This window comes from Gymnoscopelus microlampas (assembly GCF_963454915.1).
Source record: "Gymnoscopelus microlampas genome assembly, chromosome: 7".
Lineage (NCBI taxonomy): Eukaryota > Metazoa > Chordata > Actinopteri > Myctophiformes > Myctophidae > Gymnoscopelus > Gymnoscopelus microlampas.
The window spans coordinates 34,986,804-35,013,401 of NC_139944.1; the positions used below are offsets into that span (position 1 = coordinate 34,986,804).

At 41.1% G+C, this 26,598-nt stretch overlaps 1 protein-coding gene across 2 annotated transcripts in view; it reads left to right on the forward strand.

Annotated features, from left to right (window-relative positions):
• LOC311048277 (metabotropic glutamate receptor 4-like) overlaps positions 1-26,598 on the forward strand; it is a 179,166-nt gene that overhangs the window by 115,826 nt on the left and 36,742 nt on the right. For both annotated transcript variants that reach the window (XM_084061440.1, XM_084061439.1), the window contains 3 exons: positions 14,974-15,109; positions 17,604-17,758; positions 18,972-19,112. In XM_084061440.1, coding sequence (XP_083917566.1) covers positions 14,974-15,109; positions 17,604-17,758; positions 18,972-19,112 — 432 coding nt within the window. The remainder of the gene's footprint in view (positions 1-14,973; positions 15,110-17,603; positions 17,759-18,971; positions 19,113-26,598) is intronic.

The following is a 26,598-nucleotide window of genomic DNA, read 5'->3' on the forward strand; positions in this document are numbered from 1 at the left end:
AAGCCCAAGTCGCAGACGCACGTAGTTCTCCGCCGACCGGCTCCTCCTCCGGGTCAGCAGCAAATATAACAGGAGCTGATTTTGTTGCATTAAACTCATCAATAGCAGACCAATGGCCGTAGCCAGGATGCGGTGTGCTTCCATTATCAAACCTTCTCTCTACCTTCTCTCTCTTAACTTGTTTTATTGTCTCTCTTCTCTTCTTCCTCATTTACCTATATAGCTGGCAGCTTTGATTGATTGTGAGCCGTGGCTTGTTATTATTTCTCTCTGGCAGCCGTGACTTAGGCCTTGGCTACACGTACATGGATCTTTTACTAAACGGATATTTTAGTCCTCCGTTTTTAAAAAGAATCCCTGGCCACATGACAAAGATAAACAAAAATCCCTGTCCACACATAGACGCAGAAACGCATCGATCAGCTGCATGTTTCAATTTTATATCAGATTTTATATTTACATTTATTTTATAATTATATATATGAGGGGCCAAATACAAATACATTTGTAATCACATGTTAAGGCCCAATACTGCAATAGCTGCATTATTTTAATAGCATACGTGAACATAAACGAAAACAACATTATTAGGGCTCAGCTGCAGCGCAAACAGTAGCCATGGTTCACATGACGCTGTCGAGTCTCTGGTTTATAGTGGTGTTGTTGTTTTTTTTACATTGCCAACTCTCACATGTACATAAACGTTCAGATTTCAAATATAAAGTGCTTACCCCTGAGCCATGGATGTTACAAGGCAATCCGGACCGTGATAAGTACCCGTATCTCCCGTATTGTTCAATAAAAAGCATTTTAATCCCATCGCCGGCCATTTTCTTTTTCTGTTCTTTTATTTTGGTAATGTATCAGAGTGCAATACACCTTCCAACCATTGGTGTCGCATGGTTGAAAGCATCGGAGAAAATTTGTAGAAAATGGCTGACGATCGGATTAAAATGCTTTTTATTGAACAATACGGGAGATACAGGTACTTATCGCGGTCCGGATCGCCTTGTAACGTCCGTGGCTCAGGGGTAAGCACTTTATATTTGAAATCTGAACGTTTATGTACATGTGAGAGTTGGCAATGTAAAAACATCGAACACCACTATAAAGCAGGGACTCTCGGCACCGGGGCGATTGTGTTTTAGGACGACAGACCCCACATTCAATCTGTGTGCGCGCCGTGTGTTCTGCTTGGCGCAGAAAAATAGGGTTTTCGTCACACAGTGAATGAGCTACTTTTCCCACCACTGTCTTATTATTAAGTATGACATTATTTAGCCATAAATGAGCGTGCCTTGTTTCATAGACTGTAAGTGTTGCTCTCTCTCTCTCTTCATTTATTATTATAATGACCATGAGCGGTCCGGTGTTTATGTATTATTGTATTATTTATTATTATAATGACCATGTGCGAATGCGCGATGACGTCATCGTTTCTCAAAATCTCCGGATTACATGTCCACACAGATCCACTGAAACGCATGTTTTGGAAAACCTTCACTTATTTATCCGTTTACAAAAATATCCGTTTTAGCGGCCAAAAACACTGTTTGCGTGTGGCTGAAAGGCCCAAACGCACACAAAAATGTGCGTTTAGAAAAAGATCCATGTACGTGTAGCCAAAATTGTTATTATTCATTACCAAGGCTGCCAGAGGTAAATAATACATATGTTTACCTGTCAAACACCCCCGCCCCCTCCCCCCGTCCCCAACCTGGCCCGAAGCACTCTGCGCATGACCAGAGTTCTATTCCGAATGAATGCTTTGCTCATGTAAACGATTGAGGAACAGGAATACTTTTATTCAGGTGCCATGTAAACAGTTGGGTATACATTTCTATTCGGAATGAGTTCATTCTGAATGAATAAATATTGTGCATGTAAACGCAGCCATTGAGTCAGGACATAGGCCGGTTGTCTAGGAAATCGAAGGTTCCTCACTCGATCCCCAGCTCCTCCTGTCTTCATGTCTGTGTGCCCTTGAGCAATGCAAGCCAATGCAAACGTCTAGCGTGACGCGTCGTTCACTTTGCAGTGCCACCTTACAGGCACCTCACAGTGTGAGAGAGAGTTTTGTGCTCTCCTAAATCCACGGCAGGCTTTGAAAGTACCCACTTCAGAAAGAGGTGACGTGCATCACCTCTCCAATGACCAAAACCCACTATGGAAGCCGTCGAACTGGTGCGATCTGACGGCATCCTAGAATTTATAGGTAGGATGTGATGTCATATACCGTCTCATCGTGATGTCAGATTACGTCACACTGGCGTGATGTCAGATTACGTCACACTGGCTACATACATACATACTGACAACCGACATGGCGCAGGATTCAAATTGTATATACTAGATAGATGACAAGTGGTACACGTATTTGTGGGAAAACGGAGAACTCGTTTGGATCCCTTGCAGAGCGATTTTATGAATGACGTAAACACTGACAGACAATCAAACCTATTAGAAGAACATGTGGGATGCAATCAGTGTCACACTCTGAATGACATCAGTTAGTTGTATTTGCTAGCTGTCATTACAACGGGTATAGTGTACAGTACAACTAATTATGTCGGCTCCTTATAATTAATAATCAGTCAGATTATCCATATAGCCTATATCTTATTGCATGATTGTGTCTTTCAGACGACTGGACTCGGACAAAATATTGGCCCTGGCATTAAATGCCTTAACCAGCCCACTTCTGATGTGAGTCAATTGGGCTCGGCCCAAATCTGTGTTACTACTGTAATAGCAACGCATGTGGTGTGCTCCCTCTCTCTCCTACAACGACACACATTTACACTGAGATACACACACACACTGGGCAAAATGTGGGGCAGGTAACATAATTCGATAGGTAATCAAATGCGGTGCAACAGGCTGCCTACTGGCCAAAAAAACAACTGTGCAAAGTGTAAGTAATAATAATAATAATAATAATAATTGGAATTTATATAGCGCTTTTTTAAGTACTCAAAGGCGCTTTACATGTATGTGTGGGGGCCAGGGGAGAGGAGAAAAAAAAGAGAACTTTATTGGGAAAAATTTAGTGTTTTCTTTTAAAGAAAGAAAGATAAGAATTTATAAATAAAACACTAAAAAACAAGTTTAAATCAAAGTCCACTCGGAAAGGCTGCGTTTTCAGGGTGGTTTTGAAGGTAGGTAGGGAGGGGGCATCTCTGATATGTTTGGGGAGTGCATTCCAGAGGGAGGGGGCAGCCACAGAGAAAGCCCTGTCGCCCCAGGTTCGGAGCCTGGTCTTGGGGACCTCTAGGAGTCCGGTATCACTGGACCTGAGGGAACAGGACAGAACATGCGGCTTGAGGAGGCCAGAGAAGTAGGGGGGAGCCAGGTTGTGGAGTGCCTTATGGGTGGTGAGCAGCATTTTAAAGTGGGTTATTTGTATGACAGGCAGCCAGTGGAGGACTGGTGTGATATGGTCTCTGGAGCGGGTACTGGTGAGCAAGCAGGCAGCTGCATTTGGAACATATTGGAATTGGAGTTTATCGAGGGCTTTAGAGACAGTGGTAGAAGAAGTAGGATATTTTTACTTAAGTAAAAGTAGCAATACCGTAATATACAAATATTCTCTTACAAGTAAAAGGCCTGTGTTCAAAATGTTACTTGAGTAAAAGTCCAAAAGTATTGGTATCAAAATATACTTTGAGTACTTAAGTACAGTACTTTACTAGTTATTTTACACCACTGTTTAGAGATGACGCCATGGAGGATGCTGTTGCAGTAGTCTAAACAGGATGTAATGAAGGCGTGGATGAGTGTTTCGGCAGCAGAGGGTGTCAGGGATGACCAGAGACGGGCAATGCTCCTATAACATTACATTACATTACTGTCATTTAGCAGACGCTTTTAGCCAAAGCGACTTACAATAAGTGCATTCAACATAGGTAGGGAACCACACAGGCTCACTACTGGGGTTCCCCAAGGCTCGGTTCTGGGTCCTCTTCTTTTCTCTCTCTACACTACATCGTTCCCTACCTATGTTGAATGCACTTATTGTAAGTCGATTTGGATAAAAGCGTCTGCTAAATGACTGTAATGTAATGTAATGTAATGAACGAAACTACTAATCACCAGAAGCATTAAGTGCATTCTCTTCTAAAACAAGCAACCAAGAGTATACCTAGCGCTAAAGTAAAAGTGCAATATATATCAGCTACCTACTTTCATAAACAGATGAGACAAAATAGGAAAATCAAATGAGCAAGAGCTAAAACAAATATTCAACGCGGGGAAAGAAGCCATTCCAATATAGCCAGACCACTGAGCAATATTTGTGTCAAGTTGGGACCCAGCTGGACTACTCATCTGCTGTAAGACCCCTGACAACGCTGACCATCTACTCCATGGCTGGGGGCGTCAAGAAAGATGCATGCATGCAGCCATGAAAGCATAGCGCTCCATATCATCACATTGTACATCATCTCTACTTCCTCCCTTTCCTCTCTCATAGACATTCATTTGCTACCTCTCTGCTTTTTCTCTGTCTGGAGCATGATATGACAATTTCTAGGGTTGTGCATGAGTATGAAAGGCACAGGGCAGTGGTGGGAGGGAATATAAAGGATTCTGATTGGAGCCATAGGCTATGTATAAATATCCATGCCACTCCAGTTTGAAGGGTCAGAGATCCTAGACACAATATAAGGTCTGGTTCCCCGCTGAGGGTATTCAATTAAATGAATGGACAAGAGGCTGGAGTACAAAAATATATATCTCAGGTTATTAGAGCCTTTCTAGGCTGTTGGCTAGACAAAAACACTTCAGGGCTTCAGGCTAGGGACATACGTAAACAAGCAAACCAACATAACAACATAAAACTAAACTAAAATGGACACACACACACACACACACACACACACACACACACACACACACACACACACACACACACACACACACACACACACACACACACACACACACACACACACACACACACACACACACACACACACACACACACACACACACACACACACACAGGAACCCAAAAACAAGTAAGACCCAATAGACTCTCTAAGCTCAGTTTACCTGTAGATCTATACCGAGTAATCCACTTTGGCCAGACTATAGTATAAAAACAAACAAAAAAACAATACTTCTAATAAATAAGACATGTGGTAAAACAGCAGCCCAGGAACAGCAGACAATGGTATCCTACAATCACAAAAAGGTTCAGGTCAACATGTTCACTTTTAAATACATTTGCATACCTTCATGACTTAACACAACCTCTAGACAAACATTTGAAAATGAAAGTAATAAATCAACGTGACCAACTCAGAGGTGAAATGAGGTAACACTCAGACAGATAACAGTAGCTTTATTGTCACCTGAATAACAAAGGCTCCCTCTGCGTAAACTGCAACAAATAATGAGACGGTCGAGACACTCACACTGAGGAAAAGGTAAACACACAAACAAGCTTTTCTCTCTCAGAGTGTGTGGGACTCAGGCAGCCTTACTACTGCAACAGACAGACACAGGGTAAGAGCACACAGAACCTGCCCGTGTGACCTAATTACCTGATCAGCTGCAAATGCACCTGTGAGTTGGCAGACCCCCGCTCGCAGACGGCGCCTAAACCATGCCCCACTGCCACAATCACGGGGCAATATAGCACACCAAGCTGACACTGTAAGGTACAAAGTACTAAATTTACCTTGTTGCGGACCGAAGCCCTTGGAGCAAATAACTGTAAAGGCAAAGTTATTTGCTGCTAAGTTTAAGTTGCACTGCTAAAACTGAATCAGACCACAAAAGCTGAGTTCCTGCTCAGCGTTCACGAGACAACCAACTGCAATGACAATAATTGGTGGATAGCTGGTAACATCAAGGAGCCGTGTCCACATGGGGCTTTCTTTCCCGACTGAAAACACCTGGCTCGCCTGGGAGCGCCCGGTGTTTTCAGCCGGGAAAGAAAGCTCAGGCGCCTAGAAGCGCTCCAGGCGAGCGCTTCTAGTTGACTTTTTTTAGCTCTCGGCAGGCAGAGGAAGCGTTGCGCGTGCACGGGCGAACGCAAGGTAAATGCCCTCCGTCACGCCACAGTGCTGGAGTTTCCAAAAACGCTGTGCTCCCATTATAAACAATTAAAAACATGCGCTGCATTCAGGAAAAAATATCTTAATTGGTGTACACGGCCCCTAATAGTGTTTTTTTGTGTGTGCAAAAATCGGCCTCCTTGTGGCGCTATAATACGGCAATGTTGAAAGGGTGGCATTTGTCTCTGGCGGAGACAATGACAAAAAAAGAAAAGAAAGTAGAGCATTGACCGTCATACCCATAACAAAATATGTCCTTCACAAGTACAGGTATCGTCACCTCCAAAGCTTTCTTGTAATTATTTAACTTAAATTGATAGGGTAGTTAAAAAGAATGATGGGTTAAGTTAAGTTACCTTGGCTTATAAGAACAGTGCCAGCTCAAGGTTGTTAGGACTGAGGATGAGCCCCGACAATTCTCTACCACTTAATGAATCGTAAAACCCAGTTAATAAATCATACAATTAGGAAGAAAGACTGGACATAAGAACTCTCCCCCTAGATGTCACCTGTGAATAAGCTGTCTGAATCGACAGTAAGTGATAAATAGCTGATTAACTATATTCACCTTTATCCTAAACCTTTATAAACAGTACAAATACCTATTTGTACTGTTTATAAATACGTATTTAACTCATTGAACAATGGTACTGAATGAATAAATGAGGAAAGACAATTCATATAACAGTATAATCAAGTACAAGCATCAGCACTGGTAAAGGACAAATTAAATGTCATTTGCAGACACTGAATTAATATCTCGCCATAAAATGATCTCTAAAATGACACCTTCTAGTACTGCCAACAGCCAATGTGAAGGACAAACATTTCCAAGTTGGTATGGTGTAGACTTGACACTGATGGACATAGTTCCAAGGTAGCTTCTTTGAGTCTTATCAGAGTGCTGGTTGTGTCAAATGGTAGCGGTGGGAATCACCATGGACTTCACAGATTTATTTTATCATAATTCTTGGGCCACGATTCGATAAGATCACTATTATTCGATATGTTGTGATCTTATTTACTTTCATTGTCAAGTATATGTGCAAGTTCAAAGTAATAACTGATCCGCATCACTCGGCACGTCACTTTAACATTGTCTAGTAAATAAACTTCAATAGACTGATCATGAAATGTGTATTTAAAAGTCTAATCTTGAAGAGGGAAAACTCAAACATGAAATACACACACTAGTTACTTTGAAGTTGGAATATGTTTTATGTTTCAATTACAATATAAACTATAATAGTAAAAAGTATGATGTTGTAGATAAAATAATACACCTGGAAGAAAATACATTTTTAGTAAAATAAAATAAAGAACTAACATAGGATTCAGTTATTTCCCTTGTAGATACATCTTGGTTGACAATTTTAACTCAGGAAGATATTCCTTTGTGGCAGTATGCCAGATTTTATGTTCCTACTTTAGGCATACCTGCCAACATTTTAGTGTGAAAAATAAGGAGATTTTTTTGGTGGGGGCCCACCGGAATTAGTATTCTGTTAGTATCCACATAGTATTCACTTTGTATCCACATAGTATTCACTTAGTATCCACATAGTATTTACTTAGTATCCACATAGTATTCACTTTGTATCCACATAGTGTTCAGTTTGTATCCACATAGTGTTCACTTTGTATCCACATAGTGTTCACTTTGTATCCACAATCACATAGTGTTCACTTAGTATCCACTGACTTGGCATTAACATGGCTGCATATCAGGCCCTGGCTGCATATCAGTCGGATGTTCACTTTTGCCATAGGCTTCGTCCACACGTACACGGGTATTTTCATAAACTTAGCTTTTTATATGCGTTTTGGGGGGTTCGTCCACACGCAAACGCGTTTTTGCTCCATGTAAACGCATCTTTTGGAAAACTCCTGCCACAGTGTAGATTTTTAAAAACTCCGGCTATGTGTTCCCGTGTGGACACGGTAAACGGAGTTTTTGCATGGGTCGTTTAACGTTTAGCCGTTGTCGTGTGGACAGAGAGATTTTTTTAAACAGGGCCGTGTAGACGCGGAGGTTTTCAAAAACGAAAACGAAATATCTGCGTTTATGAAAATACCCGTGTACGTGTGGACGAAGTAGAGTCTGGGTTGAGTTGTCCAAAATTAAGGATAATTACAGGAGAAATTACAATTCAGGAGCACTGCAAGAGAAAGGGTAAACTTCAATTCAGGAGAGTTGGCAGGTAGTTATCTTGTTATGTTATTATGTTGGTTGATGTAGTGATGTGTTATCTTATTATGTTCATTCCTTAGGGCTGTAAACAGTCTGCAGAGGCAGGAGGAAGAACAGATTATGTTATGATGTGCACCCTGCATGTGTGTAAGTGTATATACAGTATGCTGTATGTAGTCTATACTGTTCCCAGGGAAGGGGAATGCCATTTAATGTAATTGCCCTGTACAGTATTGGAACATATTTTAGCTCAGCAAGACTTGTTGTATTGCTTTTGGTAGCATGTAGTATACTTCAATGTGCTCTGTACATGGTGGGTTCATGTTCAATTTAGTCAAAGACATACAATAGTATTAGTTCTCAAAACACAATTTATTGTTGATCCGCTCCACCAACTTTCCTAATTGTCTGTCTTTTCTCTGGTATTTGATCACCAGAGATGTCGCATGTCTCTTTGCGTGTTTAGTCTGCAGAGCCACTCAAGTACATAATTACCATGTGGAACCCAATACTGGTTTACAACAAAAATATGACCTAGGGGTTTGTAATTTTCAAAGTGTTATGTCGGTGCTGAAAAGCATAGCAAATCTAAATAAATGTATCCTATGTTCAATATATTTTACATTTGGTGTACTGTATAAACCAAGATCTTCAAAGCATGTGTCCCTCTACTCTCTTTTGATTTGGAACGGCGGGATAAATCAAACCAACCACAATTCACCTCTCTGTCAGTTCAAACCACTGGCATATATATGTAGGGGGTTTGTATAGCTTGGCAGGCAATGCCAATAAAGCTACTGAGTCAGAGGTTTAGACTCTTTAATGGAAGTGGTTACTTCTATTTGTAAAATGGAAAATACTTCACCATGTCGGTTAGGGGAGACTGGGGTCAAAAGTAACACTATTTACAGTATACTTGAAATATACTAGTCATCTTTTGTTTTTTACGAAACATACAGTATATGTGCCCTAATTACTAATACCACTAGTAAGGACAAGACTAAAATATTACTTTTAAAGCAATAAGTCAGAGTGTTACAATTGCCTCCGTTTCTCTAAGGCTTGGGATAACAAGCTGCAGCATGCTTCTCTTGCTTGCAAAGCACTACATACAAACTAGGGCTGTCCACTTTATAGTGAATTAAGTTTGCCATTTTGTAGTGCTCTCTGAATGTATAGTGAGAATTATATTATTACCCTATAAAGTGGACTCATAATTTTCCTTGATGTACTGTATCATGAAAAGTAGAGTACAACCCATGGTCACTAACCAAGCAGTACCTACTGTCCTACCACATTGATTTGGCATGCAGTGACATGCATAAACATAAGATTTTTGCTGATGAGCTCACTATTCCTCTATATACTGTAGAACTTGCCACAAATTCAGGCCTGTTCAGGTTGCCAGCCAGGTGGAAAGAGAGTGTGGAACTGTGGGCTAAAGTGAAACCCAAGAGAATCCCTAGAAATATAGGCATTAAGGTCTCCGCCAGGCCGAAGGCATGGCCGAGACTATGTTTTGCACCCTGTCCGTCCGTCCGTCCATCCGTCCGTCCGTGTGTGTGTGTGTGTGTGTCCATGTGTGTGTGTCCATGTGCGTGCGTGTGTGTCCGTCTGTCTGTGAACAGGTAATCTCCAGAACCGTTGGCTTGATTGCAGCGAAACTGTGCACACAGCCTGACACACTCCCTGGATGTCAGAGCAGAACCTCTGCACTGAATTTTTCACATGGGTCTGTTATAGCGGCAGCAGGAGGCTGCCGCTATAACAAAAAAAAAAATACGTTTTTCGTTGCCACTGTCGCAAAAATTGCTTGTTCAGGGTGGGATTGTCGGGTCTATTCTCTACATGTAAAGTGTCTTGAGACAACTTGTTGTGATTTGACACTTTAATAAAATTGAATTGAATTGAATTGAGGCAGATTTTTGCAAAAACATTTTTTTGACAGAACTCCTTCAGATTTTGTCAAAACATAGTCATGAAACAAAACGGTTCTTTCTGATTTTTCATATTCCATGCTGATTGGCTAAGATTGTCTTCCAAAGTTTGCAGGAGTGCTCCATTTTGAACAAAATCCCGCACATCATGAACACAGCGTGCGATTTCCGTGAAATTTTGCACACGCATTCCCATTTAGGAAATGCTACTTTTCAAATCAGCCTCATGGTGGCACTGTAATAGGCCGATTCGTGTTTTTACCTATCTGTGTAAAAATTGGTATGCGCACTTGAACAAAATGCTGCAAATCATGAACGCAGCATCCACGCACGCACTACGTTGAGGAACAAATGCCACCCTTTTAACATAGCCCTATTATAGCGCCACCAGGAGGCCGATTTCTTTTAATATTACAACTGCACATTTTGTTCACGCAAATACTCGATGCAACTTGGGAAGAATCAGCCAGTCAAGTGTCCCACCACCATCCAGTGGCTGTTAGAATGTTGCTATAATATCAGTGGTGCTCAAACTTTTTCATGTCAAGGACCCCCCAAAAGTGCGTGGCACTCGGTGCCGCGCTATGAGCTTGTATGTCTGCAATTTTTTAATAGCCAAAGTATAAAATAATGGTTATATCTCAAATCTAAAATCACACAGTATTGAATGGGTTAACATGCCTTGCAATGACACGCTGAAGTATACTTTGAAGCATTTCTGAACACAGACATGTCATAGATCACTCCTTGGATGAATAAAATAAATCAGATTCTGTTGAACAGGCATTTTGACGCAGGAAATCCTAAGATGTATAAAAATACTACCCTAACACGAGTCCCAAACTGAAAATGGGTTGAAGAACAAGAGCTGTATACATGAAAATGAAATGCCAAACTAAACTTTACAGTTTGATGCCCACAAGGTTTCAAAGACATTGGTTCCAAAAAATGGCACCTGTCAGCATGGTAGGGGATGTCATCCAAAAGTTTCCTTCTTTCCTTTTGTTATCTCATCTACATACACTCACCGAGTCCTCAGATCCTTTGTAGATCGTTGTATTGGGAAAGCACGGCACTAACAGTGTCAGGGCTGGAGACTGAATCCCACTGGGAGGCTAAAATGCACTCATGGTACTGTGTGAGGTGCTTAGTGTGCAGACTGGAAACAAACAGATACGCATACACATACGCATCCAACTATGTGAAACGCAAAACAGCTGCGTTGTGTCTCTTCTGAGCGAGACCTACATAGACTGTGAATCTGCAATTTTAAAATAATCATCATTACCAGAAGTCTAAGGAGCTTCATAAAATATGAACCCACATAGCCTATGTGGAGTTGCAACTTGTTGTCTTTATCTTAAATAAAATACCACCGAAGTGGAAAAAGCGGCACTCCAAAATAAAGGATGCAAGACTGGCTCAGATAGAAATTCTCATTTATTGAGAACGCTTACACACGCTTTGGCCTCAGCCTTCCTCAGAGCAGATTAAAAAGTGATAATGGGGGTGTAGGCTCCTCTTTTAAGCATACACATAATCATCCCCACTTGTGTAGGGGGGAGGTCCTCGCATGACAATCAGTTGATCAGTTACACCACCATACTTGCTGTCTTTATCATTTTTGATAAAGGGCAACAACATGGAGAACTAAACCAGAGGTGGATAGTATATGACTTCAGCCGAGCACAACTGTCCCCAGCTGGGAAGAAGACGACCACGTCGTCAATCCTGGAGCAATGAAAGAGCAGACTTACACTGCATTTTCAGCTGCAAAGCTTTCGTGAAAGATGTAGCTGAAACATCAATGTTAAGCCTGGTTTATGACCGTCGTACGACAGATCATACATTAAGCATTAGGGAGAGGAGCGTGCACTCTGTGCAGCTTTTTGCCTTTAATCGTTCAATATTTCTGCACATTCGCTTGGGCCTACTAGTGATCAGTCATTCTTGTGCCACCAACAAACTGGTTTTCAGGCAGTGACCCCTAAAATAATAATATTTGAACTGGGGACCCCACGCTGACCCCACCTGACAAGCACTTGGACTTGTAGGAGTTGTTTGACTTGGTTCCACAGATAAATATCGTGAAAATAGTCGATCTACAAGCTCACAACGCCTCGCAACTTTTGCCTCTTTCTTATATTATTTGACAATTTGGCCATTGTTTGACATTTTGTTTATAGAATAGTTTGTTGATTAGTCTTTTTGTTTTCTTTCTTTCTTTCTTTCTTTTTAAAGGTATTAAAAGGTCCTTAAATTGTCACTTCACTGTCATCTGGGGACACCCCCCCCCCCCCCCCCCCCAATCATGTGGGGACTCGACCCACAGGTTGAGAACCACTGCTATAGGTAACATGTTCTTTCATAAAAGTTTGAAAAGGTTTGGCCTTTCAGTCTCTAAACAGATCTCCATCAACACTGCTACTTTATGTCTGTCTACCGTGCAACCACACAGCACTGCAGTGGCACTGTTCCTTCACCATTCTGCCAGCTACACTACAGGAGGATGAACACCAACAGGTTTACGCATAATCACAATAATCACAGCCATCTATCACTGAGGTGCAATCTCCATGGTTTCATAGACCACTGTCTGAGAAACACTTGGATTTGACAGTGTGAGACATGGCCTCTCTTCTTCAGAAGCTGTGCTGGTCTCAGTGTACCAAAGTTTTCATCTTGCACTAGCTGTCATAGTAGTGTATTTTATATCATATACTGTATATTTATTTGTGACTATGTGAAACACATGTTTGTGCGAGAGGAATCTTTTTCTAAACGGGTGAAGTTATAAGCACTGAACCCTGGCCTTGGAATGATGAAGAGACTGGCCCCCTTACACAACACATTCTAAATGGAGTCACCCTAATGTCCTCTCCCCCCCAGCCTTAATTTCATTAACTTCGACATGATTTACCAACCGCATTCTTTGTTTCGTCTAATTTGGTGTAATCAGCTAAAATAACATAATTAGTAATACATGGTTTAGTACCATTTTAAAGATAGGATTATGAGGGCAGAATACAATTATCCATCCACAGAATAGAACATCCAGCTGCCTCTGTTGTTGAAAGAGTATGACGGAACCCCTGATGACACAGCTGTGTTATTTAGACAACATCAAAGGCAGAATATATTTCAATTAGATGCAAAGAAAACAGAGGTGAAGTGGAGCTCCTCCAGCTTTTCTTGTTTGAATTTTGTAAAGAATCCCTGTGCAGTGCAGATAACCGTTTCACCTTTTGGCTCACATCACACACTTTGTATTTCTTTTGATTATATATTCCTCCCATGGGTCAAGTGTCGTGATGAAGGCTGTGCTTGATAGGGAGGGACAGCTTCAGGAAAAAGTGAGACGTGATTTTCTAACTGTCATACCGCTGGGGAAGTGTTAGCGGAGTTAAAACGGCAATGATCCCAGCATGAGGACCCAGGTTAAAAACACATATAGCACCGAACTGCGGGGGAATAAAAACTGATTCTGAGATGTGACTTTGCTTCACACAGTACTCAAGCTGATCTCACTCAGCAGTGGAGTGTTTTATTGAACACACCCCAATGAACCCCAATACACGCCCATTACACAGGTGGCTCAATCAATCACTTAATCAAATCAAATCTCAATAAGCAAAACCAAAACATTAAGTTTGCCTTTGATAATCAAACTTAAATCCTTACAATTTGAGAGCACTGTCAACAGGAATAAAAAGATCTGCCACATGTGCTATTGTAGAAGTCACACCTTGTGCATAAGGTAGCCTACTGCTGATTTTTTTTTATCCTTTAATAATACATTACTGGGAAGTCAAATGAATGTTTAAAAGACTCTCTCAACCATGTAATTACATAGACCATTACTTCTGACCACCAAGAAGAAATGCAAAACTTGACTTTTGCCAAGCAATTCTTGTGTAAATGTGGGACTTGTGGAAACGAACAGGAACTTCTACCATGGGTACATCTGTACAGTAGCTTCCTCATAACGATGCAACTTAGAACACAATGCAGTGAATCATCTCAGAAAAGATGTAGTTAACACCACCGAATCCTTCTGTGCAGGGCTGAAAGCACTGTTGACCGCTAACATGAAAATAACGTGTTCTTCAGTTGGCACCAAACTGCTACATGTGCTGTGTGTAACTTGCCTGATGTCGTAACCTTTACCAGAGGTGTGGATTCGAGTCACATGACTTGGACGTGACTTGGACTCACTCAAGTCACAAATTTGATGACTTTAGACTTGATTTAATAAAAAACGACTTGCAACTTGCCTGCTAGGGACTTAAACACCAATGGCTCGTGACTTCACTTGGACTTGAGCCCTTTGACTTGAAAATATGTGATACCTTCACACAAGACCAAATACTAAAAAGAATGTTATTTTAAAAAGTGTGCCAGGAATCATTTACTTCAATTGATATCACTATGTTTTTAATAGTGCTATATACAGTAGAATCGTACTTGTTTCAAGAAACGTGTTGAAACAAACAAATACAATTTGTTTAACTCATTTATTATTAGGATACATTTCATATATTATCAGTCATTGAAATGGCAATATGACTTGTTTAGGACTTGAAACAAAAAACTTTAGGACTTGGGACTTGTCAGTCTTGACTTCGGACATGACTAGTACCTTGCCTGTCTTGACTTGGAACAATTACTTTGTCCCACCTCTGATACGTACATTACTGTCATGGTCCTTCCTTACTAGTGACTCTGTTTTTGTTACCCCCAAAATACTGAATACTGTGTTGTGTATCTTTCTGTGTCTGATTAGGGGGTGTGTGTATCTTCCAGTCGGTCAAGATTCCTCGGGAGGCCAAACCGGCAGAGTTTGACAAGGTCATCCGGCGACTCAGAGAAAACCAAAATGCGAGAGTGGTGATAATCTTCGCCAATGAAGACGATATAAGGTGAGGCACCATGTGTTGATTTTGTTGACTAAAACGATGACAAAAACTTTTCGTCGACTACCTTTTTTCACTGACGAAAACGAAATAAAAAGTAAGCAATGATGACTAAAACTAAGACTAAATATATTGACAATTTTGTCAACAAATAAAAACTAGACTAAAATGTTAGTGAGGGACGAGTGGAGAAGAGATCCAGTAGAACTAAAAGACAAGTCATTTTATGATTGGTTGCGCTCGGGTGTTGCGCTCGGGTGTTGCGCTCTGAACGCTGCGACGCGTTGTGAGCTTGTAGATTGGCTATTATCAGCATGCAACCAGGTGTAAAATCAGCCATTACGATGCCATCAAGGCACCGCCAAAATACATTCAGTCGACTAAATCAACTCTACATTTAGTCGACTATAATCTTATGATATTTAGTCGACTAAAACTAGACAAAAATTAAAACATTTCAGGTGACTAAAATATGAAAAAAAAAACTAAATGGAATTTTATCATAAAAGACAATGACTAAAACTAAATCAAGATTTGCCGTCAAAATCAACACTGTAAGGCACCACAGTAACTTGATAACCACTGTGAAGATGAGAAAAAAATTATTAGACTGGACAACACAGAAATGGCGTGTGATACGGAGATGGTGACAGTGGCGGGGAAGGGGGTAACAGAACTGTTTTGAACAAAGTCAGCAGAGACATTATAATGAAATGCAAAATCAAACCAGAAACCGGTGCTCAGTAGAGCATAAATCTCTGCCAGGAGGCATACCCTACCTCTCTCCATCCCTTCTCCCTGTCTGGGGCATGTGGTGACAATGTTTGTAGCAGACAGCCTACATGGAGACTAATTTATGGACAGTGAAAACATAAAAAAAATAGTGTGGCATCACTGGGACAAACAAAGTTATAACCACTCAACAATATTATAACCTACATTGCAGATGTATGTGCGACCCTCCCAGTTCCAATGTCAGTAAGATCCGGGACATGCTGAAAAGATTTCTGTCATTCGGTATTCTCTGTAATCGCAATGTGACATTAATAGCTTGCGTTTGTATCACCAGTCAGTCAAATATTTTGCGATTTGAAATTAAGTGTCGGGTTATCGCTGTCCCTTAGTCGCTTTGAGTCCTTTGCGAGAGGAAGTACGTTCTGTAATGTAATTCCAATCCAATGCAACTTTATTTATAAAGCACATTTCAAAACAACACAAAACAGCACAAGTGCTGTACAGTAGGTTAGAAGCATGAAAACAAAGAAAACCATAATACAATATAAACACAATTAAACTCAATTAATCAATTTAACTGGGTTAAAAGCCAAGGAAAGGATTTTTTAAGTTTTAAAGACGTGTGTGGGAGCCAGCCGGACATGATGGGATAGCTGGTTCCACAGTTTGGGAGCTACAACTGAGAAGGCTCGCATTGACATTATGTCTACACAAGGCTCGTCATTGACATTATGGCTGCGCAAGTTTACAGTCAATTGTACATGAAACTGAAAAGTAATGGCATGTAGGATGAGATGTACACAGCTAAACTGTTTGTGAAAGGTGACAGACCATGGCAGCATAGTCTGAGGAAAGAGACCTCAGAACTTGTGTTGCGTGTGTGACACTGGAGAAAGAGGGAAAAGAGACAGATTGCTCTCAACCATATACATGCATGACATATTTAACGTTGAATTCAGTAGGGATGTCCCAATCAAATTACCCAAAACATGTTAATGTCAAATCCAAGATGCTTGTTAGCCAACTGTACACTGTGATTTCAAGATGGTACTGTATTAGGCGATAGTCTTGATACACGTGTTGGTGAATGTCAGCACTCTGTGAAACAGGATTAAGACTAATGTACAAGGCCCGGACCGCTGGCCTAGCGGTGCAGGCTCCTAGGTTCCAATGTAGCCTGACAGCGCGTTGCGGGTTCGACTCCCGATCCCGACGGCCTTTGCTGCGTGTCACTCCTCCTCATCCCTCTCTCCCCGTTTCCTGTCTAACTTCACTTTTCTATCAATAAAGGCATAAAAAGCCCAAAAATAAATTGATGAGTAAGACCCTCAATAGGCTAGTTCCAGTCCATATTCTCACGGGATACATATTCCATTACCTGACTGGAGGGACAATTTCTCTGCGATAATACATTCAAAAAATTACACAGTTGCCTTGCCTAAGAAATTAGGTCCCTGGGCTGCTGTCAGCGTGCACAAGAAATATGACATTGATCGGCGTAGTAGTTGTAGTAGTAGTATTAGTAGTGTGACTTACACATAGAGACGCGCAGACACACGTACACGCGCACACACACACACACACACCCACACACACACACACACACACACACACACGCACACGCACACGCACACGCGCACACGCACAAACACACAGGTGAAAACCGGTGAAAACATGATTTCCAGGCAGAGATAATAATCAAAGCTAAAGCCTGTAGAGAGCCTGACCCTACGTACGGTGTCATCTGTGTTCCTTGTCTTCGTAGGCGGCTGCTGACTGCTGCCAGGAAGGCAAACCAGACCGGTCACTTTATCTGGGTTGGCTCAGACAGCTGGGGTTTCAAGAGCGCTCCAGTTGTTCACCAGGAGGAGATGGCAGAGGGAGCAGTCACTATCCTGCCCAAGCGCCAGTCCATCAGAGGTACATTGTGGAATTAACCACTTTAGACCCTCTGTACTTAAAGGGGTATACCACTCATTTTCAACATTGAACTATGTCATTAATACACCAAGCTGTTGTGTGGAAATAAGAACAAAGTCCCCCCTTCTGTGTTGCTTAGAACTGGAGAATTGATTGTTGGGTTGTGTGATCAGTGATATACGGATGGTGTAATCTTTGGCTCCGCCCTCTAGGCTGCCTCATTCACTAGAATGGGAAATCTCACTTCCAGCTGAAACAGCGCGACTTGTAGTAGTTTATAACGGCATATGGTTATATATCACATTTCACAAGACATAGTATGTGTAGATAATAGAACTCATTTGGCCGAAAATGTTCTAACAAGTCTTAACTTCTGTAAGCACTGTACAGCTGGAAGTGAGATTCCCCATTCTAGTGAATGCAGCAGCCTAGAGGGCAGAGCCAAAGAGTACACCGTCCGTATGTCACTGATCACATGACCCAACAATCAATTCTCCAGTTCTAGGCAACACAGAAGGGGGGGGGGGGGGGATGGGCTTTGTTCGTATTTCCACACAACAGCTCTAAGGTGTATTAATGACATAGTTCAATGTTGAAAATGAGTGGTATTCCCCTTTAGTAAAACAAACCAGAGTTAGCACTGTACTTGGTGCGCAATTTTTTCCTTCTGCATGTATACCCCAGAGTAGGGATGCTAGGGGTCGAGTGTTTAATCCAGCTATGTTCTGTTAATAATAATGATGATGATGATGATGATTATTATTATTATTATTATTATTATTATTATTATTATTATTATTATTATTATTATTATTATTATTATTATTATTATTACACTTATTATTAAAATAAATAAATAATAATAGTAATAATATACCGGTTATTTATCAACAAGGAAAATCTATTTTGATCTTTTAATGTAATGAATTACTTTTATGTATTGGTGTAGTCATTGTATGCGCTGGCATTTTGTGCATGCACTTCAGCTCCACCATCAAGAACGGTTCTTTGACAGGGGAGAGAGAGGGGAGGCTCTGCAGTGGCTACACAGCTTTATTAGAAATGTAGAAAATGAGCCAAAGAAGAATAGTCTAGACAGACTATTTAAAAATAATGAATTATACAAGCAAGTCTACGTCAGAACTCTTCTACCTATCGGTTTGCTGTGACACTGTCTGTGCATCAGTAACAATGAAACCATTGATCTGTCCAGGGTTTGATCGTTATTTCATCAGCCGCACGCTGGAAAACAACAGGAGGAATATCTGGTTTGCAGAGTTCTGGGAGAACAACTTCAACTGCAAACTCAGCCGCCATGCTTTGAAGAAAGGGTCTGGGCTCAAAAAGTGCACAAGTAAGATATTCCTCTACAGTAGTTATAGCTTTTTAAAAATATATATTATTTACGGTTTTGGGTTGAATGAACTGACACATTTGTCTTACACTCACTCATGCTCACCTGTTAAAATTGGAACAGAGGAAAATGTAATATTTAAACTTGTGGTTCGTCTCAAAGCCCATTGCAGCATTATACTGTATAACTGCTGAGTCCGAGGTGTTCACGCACCTGGTCGGTTATAACAAGTGAATGGCTTCACACGGCTGCATGGTTAAACATCTTATACCTGCAGGCCCTGTGCCACATGCACATACAGCTGTGGATAGCACAATCTGTCCATGTGGAAAATCACTGGGAGATTTTAATGAGATTTAAACCCAATTAAGGAGCCCGGCACATATTTAGAGGGAAAGGGTCAATATTTTCAGTACAGAATGTTTCTCTTGAGGGTTTCTCACAATGCCCCATGCCCCCAAACCCCTATCAAGATAATTATGTGCTTAATTAGTTCACGGAATCTGCAAGACAGAACAAATGGACAACATAAAGGATGTCTCATAATCATAATTTGTTGTAATCATCATATAATATAATTTCATGCCTGTGCATGAAGTGGCTGTCCGACGGTCCACCACTTTGGTCCCAAACAACCCACTGTATTGCAAAAACTAGAATCTAGATTGCCATGCAATGATTGATGACCCCATGGCTTTTCCTCTAGCACCACCCTTTGGATAATTTCCAGTTATAGGTGTAAGGAGCAGCACGGACTCTTGGGGTTGCTAGCTGGTCTTTTAGTGTTGTTTGTGTACACTGATTGTCAAAGAGTTTAAACGTATTATGAAATATCATGAGTCAGACCCAATAAGGGTTATACCTATGCTTTCTTGCTCTGGTATGTTCAAATTTTGACCTTGCATTTATGCTTTTTACGAGACATAGATTTGTACATTTGTGTGCCCTACTGCCCTTTTGCCTTTGCCTTTTGAGATATAGGTTCTTGAATGTTTTATTTATCTTATTAAAAAAAAAAAACATAACATTAATAAATGATATGTTTTGGCACATCTTACATCTATAATTAGTGAGCCCTGTTTGCGTGTTTGTGCGTTCGAGGTCCCACAGCAGACCAGTAGACCAACTTTCTCCAAACTTGGCACAAATATCGCTCATGGGTCTGGCTTTTGGGTAGGCTTCTTTCCCTGCTTTAAAATGTCATACAATTCATAGAATTTGCATACATAGCAAGTTGCCCAGATTATGGCCACCAGGGGGGCCTCTACTGGGTTCATTTGCCATTTACAGGAAGCTGCAAAGACATAAGGCCTCAAACGTTTGACTGGAAGGGGGGGGGGGCAAATAAGGTGCATGTTGACTAGGGGGGATATGACCTACAGTACGAATCTGTCCCTGTTGGGACATTAACTCGAACGGCGCTGAGTCGGCTCAAGCGGACTTTTGCAACGCTCGGCACGGCGACTCGCTCGCCTGACGACTCGCTCAGCGGCGCCTCTCGTGGCTCAAGTCTGCTAAAACCTTCCAAACCTAAAATATTCAAGTTTAATTTTACAAATTCAGATTCACCACATTAAAAACTATTGCCGGACTGAAGTCTTTGTGGACAACTGGTTTAAATGGCTTATGTATGTCTCTACATTAAGACCAGATTTTATTTGAATTCAGTTAATTTAATTTTCTTTATCTTCTTTGATTGACCATAATGAACAAAGTGTATGTTGGATTTGTCCCATTAATGGACATTTTGTTTTCTATTTTCTGAAATGTGACCAAGTGTATGGATTATGCCTATGCATAGTAGTCAATAAGTGACCAAGTAGAAGAGAGACAGTTTCCTCCCCTTATATGTTTGTAATTGTATGTTTTGTATGTTCGGTTTGTTTGTTGTTAATGTGTTAGTCTTTTCTTTTCTGTGAATTTTTGTTTTTATGTTCTGAAAAATCCAATAAAAAATAAATGAAAAAAAAAAAAAAAAAAAAAAACTATTGCCAAATATTTACACAGTTGAGCTTGGTATTTTTGGACAATCCAGCTTCCTGGAATAACCCTGAGACCTAGACCTGCATGTCCTAAACAAACTGAGCTTTTCACTAAATTGCTGTGTGAGCAGTGAGCACTGAGCAACAGCTCACTACACAAAGGTCAAGAGTGTGGAGGTTGCTCCCTGATGAATGCTTTGCCTATGCTTTCAGGATAAAAGAAAACATTGCAGGGCTGGTCAAAGGAGGTTTGGTTAATAAATTAGTTACAGTAGAGAAATAAAAAATTATGAGGAAAAAAACCTTTCCCTTTATGGCCTACAAAATTGTTTGTAGTTTCAGCTGTCCACACAAAAATGGCAAATGGGTAATTTAACTACTCGATATGTAAATGAATGTAGTTGAACTACCAGCAAGCTGCTGCAAAATGTAGCTAAACTACTACAGCAGTTGTAGTATTACATGTAGTATTTTACTCCCCAACACTGTCCATAGGTCCAAATACATTGTTAAACACCTGGATCCGTAGCCACACACAGCTAGCATCTCATCCTATATTAAGATTGGCTTAAGGGAGGAGCGGTCGGTCGGCCGGCCGGCACGCTCATGTCACCGTGACTCAGCCATAACCATATAAGGAGTTCCCAATGCAGCTACGCCTCAAATATGGAGTGTGTTGTCTAGCCTCAATGTGTCTTCATGGCATCATGTGCAAACACATCACTCAGCTCCATATATGGGCACAAGGGAGTAGTATGCCCATATATGGGCATATATTGATGACATCAGGGATCTCCATGGGCATATTGGTCGATTCGGTGGTGTGACGTAGGCGTGAGGGGCTGCATAGCGGCCTGAACCCCTAGTATATCTAAACTACAGTCAGGCTGGATACAAAACAACAACACACCGCCTAAATGTCCACACACATTCTGCATGTCCATGCTTCGCATCTACTTTTCTGTCTCATATGCTTGGAATGTAATGCACTTATAGTTGTTTACATGGCTTCTGCATAGTGAATGTTGAATAATATAACATTCTATAGTGCACATGTGAGAGTGCTGTATATGTGCCCATGTCCTGCTGATGGTGGCTGTGCAGTTCCTGCCATTACCCTTGCTCATTATAAGCATCTTTATAGAGGTCTTGTGCAAAATGCCTGTAACTTAAGTGCTAGTCTTAAGGTGGTCCACTTAAACCCTATACTTCATTGACCGGTGTCCCCCAGGGGACTATACTTGGTCGCCTACTTTTCTACCTCCAAGCCAAATGCACTCTTTTCTTCACTGAAAATAGGGGATCTACAAAATCACCTTTTAGATCTGCTATTTTTGGTTTGCCAATTTTCGCGGAACATTCGGCAGTTACTGTATGACATGCCCAGGCTATAGGGACGCTAGGGTTCATGTGCTTAACCTTTATTATCAGCTCTGCATGCTGGCGAGGGGGACCATGCAGCATCTGTTTCATTACAAAGCGTGAATATCCAGGTGTCTCTCTGCCATTGGAGGGCCCAGGCCCAGCACCATCTTCAAGGCGAGTCGACCATGTGGTATGGCTGCAGAATAACCAATGTCCTCAGGATGACTTGGCTTGTCAGTGTGATCAAAGAGAAGGGGGCTGGGCAGTTTGGGGATGTGGGTGACTGGGGAGATGAGAAAGACAAGTCTTTTATGTGTGAATGAGGGAGATGTAAAACTGATATTGATTAATGGTGAGAGGAGAGAAAAGGTAGAGCAGGGTACCATCTCATGGGCTCTGATTTCCCTTGCTAATTGATGTTGCTGGAAAAGTACAGCAATGCAGACAAAGCAATCATGTCCTTTTTATTAGTTATGTATAGAGTTGAACTGCAGCATGGAATGCATGAACCAACACTAACAATATTTGTTTTCCAAATAATATCCAAGTTCTGCTGGTAATGGCTGGTAAAACTAACAGATTTATTGTTCTGAAGGGAGAGGTTCATGCATACATTGTTCCATCCATAGCTTTTTGAATGGCAGTTTCATAATGAATTTGGGGCGAACAGCTTTGGTAAATACAAACTTACTAGAACTATGAGTTCCAAATGTAACTCTGACATTGTACAAGTGGAACCAAATGGACCTCCAATATGGCTGCTGTGCCTAGAGCCTATTCCGACCATAGGGGTTATCATAGAGGTTAGTAAAAAGGTGAACATTGTTATCACTTTTGCAACATTCGGTGGTCTTAATTGTTATAAAGAGACATGCAAATCATGTTATACTCATAATGTATTCAGCGGTCACTATAGTGTTGGTCTATGGCCAGGTGGCCTAGTTAGTGTAAGACTTCTGGCCTGAAATGTTGTCCCATTCCATTCCTGCCTTGTTCAATATCATGGGTCCTGGGAATTATCTCACATTTTCATGTTCTGGACCTTGACATTTCCAGAGGTTGTGTAAAGCTGTGAAATTCTGCTGTGTGACCTAGACAAGAATGTCAGAAAATGGATGGATAATGAGAGGGAGTGAACTTCAAGAGAAAAACTAAATGCACTTTTCACCACAAGAGTGGGTGTGGGCAGTCTTTCAGACAGTAAAGACCGGATGGCCTTGCTGTCGCCAGTCGAGAGCAGTGAAAAGGTCAAAGGAGTGTTAGCCAACATAGACACTGTCACAAACTGCCTTGTGTGACACCTCTGAGTGGGAGATGCCATCAGTTTGAAGCTGCCGTGCTTAATCTGAGTGAATTTCTCTGAGTGAAGGCAAAATGCGACCCTCAGGAATGTGTGGGAGGGAGCCAACTCAGCAATAGGAAGAGAGAGAGTGGCATAGACAGAAATGGCAAAGGAGAGATGGGGAGGGTGACTGCCGTATGGAACAGAATCAACACAAAGTTAGTGTGTATAGCGGCTGCCAACCCCATATGAGAAAAATCCCTCTCATGCCCCATCTGGTTTAGAGGGCTCCCCATGGCTTATGTGCGTCAGCCAAACTGTTACAATTTCTGTCCAACAGGAGGCCCTGTGGTCCTTAATTGCAGACTCATAACCCCTGTCTTTAATTCAAGCGTTTGAAGGACTCTTGAGATAACCATAACCAATATTAAAATGCCTTTGGTTTGTAGGGAGGTCCTGGTGTTGGATAGCAAATGAGGGTCACAGAAGGATGGAAGAGAAGCAATGTACTGATTTCGGAGGCTGGCTCCCTTTTAAGTTAGAAATTGTTTTGTTTTTTTCATTTTTCATTTTTTAAATTAATTGAGCTAAACAGTATCCTATTCTAAGAAGCTACCTTGGGATAAATTAACTATCCAGCAAAATAAATCTACATTTTAAAGGAAGATGGGTTTGCCTTAGCTCACTAGACACTTTGGGACGGCCACATCCAAGTTACTCGAAGTTAACGTGATGTTTTTAACCTGAGATCTGAAACAAAATTCCCACATCTAATACAGTCTTTGGTGAAACTGCTTTTAATGTGTTTGCAGCATCATCTTGGCGTAAGCTACAGACTCATCTTAAACTGGGTTCTCTTGTCAGCATGGCTGTTTAAAAACAAAAAAAGGATAAAGGACCACTTGACCACACTGTCTGCTCATGTTCTTGTCATACCTCTGTTCTGTTTATTGGATTTTTTAGTTTTATGTTGATTTTGTGCTATTTTATTATTATGTGTAACTTTGTGTGCTGCTGTTTTGGACAGGACTCCCTTGCAAAAATCGATTTTAATCTCATTGGGACTATTCCTGGTAAAATAAAGGTGAAATAAAAAATAAGCAAATACAAATAACGTTTCATTTCTCTTCCGGAACATTTATTTTATTGCCATGATGCCTATCTTGTCTAATACACTGTAAAATCCTATCCAAGTACAAATATAACCAATTGTACCCATAAGGGTCCATGTCCGTGTGCCTCTGCTTTTGATTTCCCCTGTCATGATTTTTTATCGCTGGAGGAGATATGTTTTTCCCTGCACCTTGACAGATTGAATTAAATAGTGTGATCTGTTAAATCACATTAATCCTGGCCTCCCTCAAGTGTTTTTTTTTAAGATAAAATAATAGATCTACAGGCTCACAGTGCTGTTATTTGTCATATGATGAAGTTATTTTTTTACAAATCTGTTCAAATCAAAACCTGTGCACATTCGTATAAGCCTTTAGATTAGTGGTTGTCAAACTTGTTCAAGTCAAGGACCACCAACTTTATATGTATTTGGCCGCAGACCCCCATCTGAAAAGGTTTGGTGCCAAAAATAGCAGATATACAAGCTCGCAGCGCGGCACGAAGTGACGTGCTGTGAGCTTGTAAATCTGCTATTTTTTAATAGCCAACATACAAATGGATAACCTGATTAAAACGATTGTGATGCTACAGTATGTTAACTACTTTTGTTGGGGACCCCCTGGAACCCCCCCACCCCCCACCCCCCAAGGACCCCTGGGGTTCCCCAGGCCCCACTTTGAGAACCTCTGCTTTAGATAACCACTCAACATGTCTTCCTGTTGGTGTGTAGCAGACATTATTTTGTGCGTAACGTTTTCAGCCCATGGCCCATTATCCAGGAGCCTTTAAACTTACTGTACAGTCGACGCGTACCCCCTGCTGTGCACTTTTAAACTTACAAAGCTTAATTGAATCCCATTCAGCAGGTGTATAAATACATGCAGCTCTGTCATTAACTCATCCCTGATAATTGCCCTATTGTTAATCTAAATGGAACACCCATGCGTACATTATTATTTTTTTTTATCTCCCCTCCACATACAGTAGTGTGTTGCGTGGAGACTGCTTTAACAAGCTCTCCCGAGGAGAGGACCAGAAGTTTGGATTGACATGCTGTATATCCCCACCTCCACACACACACACACACACACACACACACACACACACACACACACACACACACACACACACACACACACACACACACACACACACATATGCACATGCACGAGCACGCACACTTTAGTTTTACAATACTAAACTTGTGAGGACATTTTACCATTTGTTTTTGTTTCTGTGTTTTTTCCCCAATTTTTAAACCTAATCCTAAAGCCTGCATTGTACTTCTATTGTACTATTTTGTATGGTGCGTTGTCTCACCAGCAGTGGTGGAAAAAGTACCAAAAAGATTTACTTAAGTAAAAGTGTCAATACTGCAATGTAGAAATTCTCTGTTACAAGTAAAAGTCCGGAATTCAAAATGTGAGTAAAAGTACAAAAGTATCGGTATAAAACATTTTTTAAATTACCAAAAGTAGAAAGTAGCCTAGACACACACGCACACGCACACGCACACACACACACACACACACACACACACACACACACACACACACACACACACACACACACACACACACACACACTCGTGACTTACTCCTGACAGCAATTAGCAGTTGCAAAACCCCTACAACCTTGGCCACAATGGTGGATCTATATAAACAATATACATATCCATATGGATATTATATGGATATTTATATATATTCTAGGCTAATAGAGCTCCGTGCGCGGCTAGAGGGGC